The 6,347-nt window shown below is 35.6% G+C and overlaps 1 protein-coding gene across 1 annotated transcript in view; it reads left to right on the top strand.

Annotated features, from left to right (window-relative positions):
* Window positions 1-6,347, top strand: part of GSTCD (glutathione S-transferase C-terminal domain containing) — a 128,491-nt gene that overhangs the window by 106,605 nt on the left and 15,539 nt on the right. The window contains exon 8 of the mRNA XM_019630096.1: window positions 5,390-5,518. Coding sequence (XP_019485641.1) covers window positions 5,390-5,518 — 129 coding nt within the window. The remainder of the gene's footprint in view (window positions 1-5,389; window positions 5,519-6,347) is intronic.

The following is a 6,347-nucleotide window of genomic DNA, read 5'->3' as shown; positions in this document are numbered from 1 at the left end:
TTAACCCAACATCACTCCTTCAAAAGTCCACCTTTTCCCCAGTGGTTGGGAGCGCCACCTTTGTTGTATGCTGAATTTCCGTAATCACATGCTTCCCTTGATCTATGTCTCTCTTCATTATTTGCCTGTTATTTCTGACCTGCATCCGATGACAATGTTAATTAAGAGCATGTGATGCAAAACCTTTTAGAACTAAAATCCTTCATGTAAATAGGTCTTATATTTAGTTGTTTTGTTTAAATGATGGAAATAAACTCACTCTGTTGCGGGTATCAAAGGGAATGTGAACCTGAGTAAAGAGAGATTTATATAAGTAAATTGTCTGAACCTTTCTTAAGAGTCTCAAGAGGGTTCTGTGGGGAAGCAGCCTGATGTAATTAATGCAAGAGGTCAGGAACCTGCCCCTCAAGAGCTGCTTTGATGTGGGCACTTTCTTAATTTCCCGGAGCCTCGGTTTCCTTACTTCTAAAGTGGAGATAATAAAAATTTCCAGAGCTGTTGTGAGCATCGGAAGGTTTGCGTGCAGTCACCCAGCGCAGTGTCAGCACTTAAAGGGCACTCAGTAAGGGTCATTTCTCTTCTCTCTCCCCCCAGGGGAAAATGCATCCATAATTTTTACTATGAGCCTTCCTCTAGCTCCTCATGAAAAGAAGAACTAGCCTGATTTTTACTCTGCAAAGCTGATTAAATAAAAGGAACAGGAAAAAAATCAGGGTTTCTTACTCCCTCGATTACCCTGTAGCTGTTGCTGCCATTCTAGGCTCTACTTTCCAAGTGAAACAGGAAAGGTGGGTTGGCAGAAACCATAGGGATTGTGGACATATATGTGTAGCAGGTCCTCAAATAACTCATTTTGTTCAGCGTCGTTTCGTTATAATGATGAGAAAACAGAATGATTTCTGGCTGAGGCCACTGCCTGTGTGGAGTTTGCACGTTCGTTCTCCCCACATCTGCGTAGGTTTTCTCTGGGGACTCCAGTTTCCTCCCACGTCCCAAAAATGTGCACATGAGGTGAGCTGGTGTGTCTGCATTGTCCCAGTGTGGGTGAGTGTGGGTGTGGGTGGCCCTTTGATGGAAGGGCAGCCTGTCCAGGGTTGGTCCTGTCTTGTGCTCTGAGCTGCTGGGATGGGCACCAATGACCCTGAACTGGAATGAGCAGAGTGGAAAATAATAATCTTGTTTTTATTCACCTTTCTTGTATGTATAGCTCACAGGTATTTCAATGTTTAATATTAAAAGTGTCTTGGGTCTTTATTTAGAAGTTTGGTGATGGGGTGTTTTTGTGACCAGAAGTATACCATAGGATCTTAACTCTTGTTTATATCAGCCTATGGCAGGGGTCGGCAAACTGCGGCTCGCGAGCCACATGCGGCTCTTTGGGTACGTACATGTGGCTCTGAAGTAAAATTGAAAATGAAAATAAAACTACCATAGTTTCACTTATAAAACTTTTAAAGGATATTATTCACATAATGGTTATTTTATTTGTTATATGGCTCTTGAATAATTTTTAAATTGTTGTGAGGGACGGGGTTGGCTCTTCCATCTCAAAAGTTTGCCAACCCCTGGGCTATGGTAACATTGGTTTTCTTATACACTGTTTCGCTTCAAGCCACAGTTTCTGAGAACCTATGTACGACATGAAGCAAGGCCTTACTGTAGCTGATGTAAGCGTGGAAGGAGGGGAGAATTCAGGAGAAGGGTTGAGAACAGAGATCTTGCTTTTCTCTTTCCAGTACAGCATTGTTTTGAGTTTTCCAGTTCAAAAGGGAGCCTGTCTTATAGTACTTCACATCCAGTAATTTCCAGAAAAATCTTCTCTCCATTCTGAAAGTCCCTCCCTACCCTTAAGTTGAGAAATCTGTCCCTGGAAAGGACAATTATAATCCAACACAATTTGCCTCTGTCTAGAATGAAATGGAGATCTGAGCATTTTTCTGACAAAATGTTTCATCTTTCAAGATTCCCACATCTGATTTTCTTTCATAAATTCCAATTTCACTGTACTAGCCTAATAAGTTTCGCAATTGCCTACTTTATATTGTAATACAATATAGGTATATTTAAGGAATTTGTTTTGAAAACATTTTAAAATCACTTTAGTTACTTTTCTTTTCATGAATTACTGAAGCCCTAATCATGACTCCAATTCATAATTTCTTCTTTTTTAAATAAACCCACTGAGAATAGTTCATGCAATTCTTCACTCAATATTAAGAGTTGGTAAATGAATATGAAAATATGCTATATAAATATGATTTGACAGTTTTTATACGACCTTGATTAGATTATGCGCATGCAGCATTTGAAAAAGTGTTTTCAAGTACATTTTTATTTAATCTTTGCATGACCATTGTGATATGTCATCTTAACCACAGTATATCATTTAGGAGAGTAAGGCCCAAAGAAATTAAATTTTAAGTGGCCCAGAATCACACAACCAACTGGAATTCTAGACCAGAAATCTTGATTTCAATCTAGTGTTCTTGCCACAATGCTGCAACTGAACTAAATGCACAATCAGCCAGAGCACTAGTTCAGACTTGGCATGCATATTCAATCTTCCATATCTAATATCACATCAAATTTTCCATTGAATGACTCTTATGCTTCATTTGCAGTGTTCTATTTGTAATCTTTCAACCTTGCTTAATTTTCTTAATGTGAATAGTTAACTAGCCCTTTGGTATGTCCAAATGAGAACTATTATGTCATAATATTCTGGTAACTTGATACCTCTTGAGGATCAGTCCTCACAAAAAGTATTTAAAAAAAAAAGAGGCACAAAAGTTGCACTGTTAGGAAAGAACTTAGTGCTAAGGTCTGGTTTTTGTTTTACAGGTGGCGTTGCATGCTTGTGGAGTGGCCACAGACATGGTGATTGAGCACTGCATCAAAACACGGGCATCCTTCGTCACGTGCCCTTGCTGTTATGGTTTCATTCAGAACACCTCCAAGTTTCATTTTCCAAAAAGGTGAAATTTAGTCTTCTATGTAAGGCACTGATGTGGGGATTAGACCAATGCACAAAACTCGTTTAATATAAAACTGCAATGAGGTTTCAGTTTTGAGTTCATTTCCTCTTTCTACAATGGCAAGTATTGTTTATATGTTATTTAAGGAAGAGAGGATCACCTCTATGCCTGCCCGGGATTTTTCTCTTGGATCCAGCTCTTACTGAAACTTAGAAGCAAGTCTGTCTAAGAGCCAGCCGACTAGAAGTCTGACAACTTCAGCCCTTCTTGGTGTAGTTCTAAATGGGAATCATCATCTATGAGGGACAGCAGGGTGTAGTGATTAAGTGCTTAGGACCTGGAAGTATTTCTCCTGGGTACCAATATTGGCTCCTCGTGCTTTTATAAGTTGTTTCACCTCAAGCAATTCACTTAAACTCTTTGCCTACATTTTCTCATCTACATATTGGAGGTTATAGAAAATTACTTCAAAGTTTTTGTGAGAATTGAAGGATATATATGTAAAGCACTTAGAAGCGGCATAGAGTTAAGCACTCAATAAATGTGATCTGTTGCCAGTTACAGTAGTAGCAGTACTATTTTTAAATACTGCCCATGGGTGGTGATGACAAGTCTGCAAGCCCGCAGCCATTTTTACAGTTCTTATCTCACATAGATGAGGGAGACATTTTAACTCTCATCACTCAGCCTACTGGAGGGCCAGTCTCTCGGTGTTTATAATATTTCATTCTCTGAGTCATAGTTACTGAGAACCATGCTGATCATTTTAATTATAGAATAGATTAAATATGTTAGTTTTGGAAAGTCAATCCTATAATGTGTCAAAAAAAAAAGACTTCTTAATCATTTGCATCACTACTTTTAAGAAACCTTAGAAAGCTTCCATTAGAATTTATACTTAATAGCTTCTATCTAAGTAATTTGAAGTAAAAAGTACAAATGATAGCCTTCCTATTATTTTTCTTTCATTGTTTGGTTCTTGATTACAATTTGCAACTAGGTGAGAGAAAACCAAAGGAACTATGGNAATATTTTATAGACAGATAGATAGCTTATATAGCCAAGAAATACTAATAGAGTCCTAAAGATTACTACAAAGTATCCAAAAGAGTTCTCAACATATAAGATATATATGTATATATGTATATATGTATATATGTATATATACATGTATATTGTATGTCATATATAAATGTGATATAAATTATTTCTTTCAAAACAAGTATTTGATTATTATAAAAATACTTTTAGATTGACGTATTCTGATTTTGATTATAATTACTATTAATGTCCTAAAGAAAATTTAAAATTCTTTTGAAAAGTAAGATACATCCAAGAAGAATTTTTTCCTTCCAATTTCAATATACGCAGCTATATGACCTTGAATTGAATTTGTGTTATGGATTGAATGTTTCTGTCAACTCCCAGAAAAATTAATAAGTTAAATTCCTAACCTGTAATTTGATGGTATTAGGAAGTGAGTCTTTGGGAGGTAATTAGACCATGAAGGTGGAGCTTTCAAAAATGGAATTAATGCCCTTATAAGAAGAGAAAAGAGACTTTGCTTTATCTCCCTGCTTTCCATTATGTGAAGATACAAATGGCTATCTGCAAATCAGAAAGGGGGTTCTCATCAGTTATCAGACCTGCCAGCATCTTGATCTTGGACTTCCCAGTCTCCAAAACCATGAGAAATATAAATGTTTGCTATGTGAGCCACCCAGTCTATGCTAATTTTTAAAATAACAGCCCAAATTAAGACAGTATGTATTGATTAATATACCCTTAAAGGGCAACTTATAAACTATGGCTTAAAAAAAAAGGATAAAAAAATCATATGATCATCTCGATAGATGCAGAAAAAAATAATTTGACAAAAATTCAACATCCATTTATGATAGAAACTCTCAACAAAGTGGATGTAGAGGGAACATACTTAGACATAATGAACACCATATATGACACAATCACAGCAAACATCATATTCAGTGGTGAAAAGCTGAAAGCTTTTCCTCTACAATCAGGAACAAGACAAAGATGCTCACTGTTGCTGTTTTTATTCAGCATCGAATTGAAAGTCCTAACCATAGCAATCAAACAAGAAAAAGAAATAAAAGGCATCCAAATTGGAAAGGAAGAAATAAAACTGTCACTACATGNTTGATTCCCGGCCCGAGCTGAGCTGAGCTGCTGCAGAGCTGCCAACAGGCAGCAGGATGGCTCAGCTAAAAAAAAAAAAAGTTCAAGGACCTTCTTCATTTTTGTACCACATTATCTGGCATGCTTCCTGGTAAGGGTGAGGATCAATATAATACGTTTGTACATTATTAAAGCTATGTAATACAGTAATAATACTTTGCCCTACTGTCTGAATTATGTAACTGAGTATACTTTGTTTCCTGGGTGAAATCTAGGTTATATTAATAGAAAACAAGGAATTATCATTAATTCGTGCTAAGAAGAGAAGTGACGAACTAGGTCTAAGCAACATTTGGTTCATTCAAGCAAATATGGAGTATTTTACGGGGATGTTTAATATTGGGGTAAGTAACCAAGCAATTTTGATTTCCTTACTTAAATAAATAAGAAAAAATGTAATCCTGGGAGTAAATAAAGGATATACTTTTATATTCTTCACTAAACAAATTTATAACTTTCATTTTCTATTATTGATACAGTACAGCATGTTAATGAATATTATTTTTTTCATAGCATTTTAACATTACATGATGCAGATAACATTTGTTCTTCAACCAGACAAGAACTTTATTTTCTACTCTGCAGAATAACCAGTGCCTAAAACAATGTTTGACACATAGCAAGTGCTTTAAAAAAGTTACTGATTGAATGAATGAATGAATGAATGAATGAATTCTAATGAAGATGATATCTCTTGATTTATTCTACATTTTTAGGAGATAATGAAAGAGAAGAAAAATAAACAAGATAATTCACAAACATAGCTTGGTAGTAACCTGTAAATACTAGAGTTGCCTTTAGATATTTACTTTAGCTAGGATTTTATATCTACATGTGTTTTTAGTTTCCATGAGACAGAAAGTATATTGGTCATGACTCTGCCAACTCATTTAAACCCAAGGTTGTATGTACTCTAGTAGAATTTGAGTTTCATTAAGATGTTAGTGTTGCTTCTATTCCTCGTATTAGTTTTAAGTAATGTTTTTCTGATTTTTATAGGACTATATGCTCAATAGAGAAAAATACATAATAATATGAAGAAGAATCACCAGTACTTCTATTATTTAATACTGTCAAAAAATACCGTCAAAAACCTTTGCTCTTTAGATATTCATGCACACATACAAGTGCATATTTACATGTATGTTAACATCATTGAGATTATACTACAAA

Source organism: Hipposideros armiger, unplaced genomic scaffold (genome assembly GCF_001890085.2).
Source record: "Hipposideros armiger isolate ML-2016 unplaced genomic scaffold, ASM189008v1 scaffold_892, whole genome shotgun sequence".
Lineage (NCBI taxonomy): Eukaryota > Metazoa > Chordata > Mammalia > Chiroptera > Hipposideridae > Hipposideros > Hipposideros armiger.
Note: the sequence above shows the minus strand (reverse complement) of the source record. Positions and strands in the feature narration are given on the sequence as shown.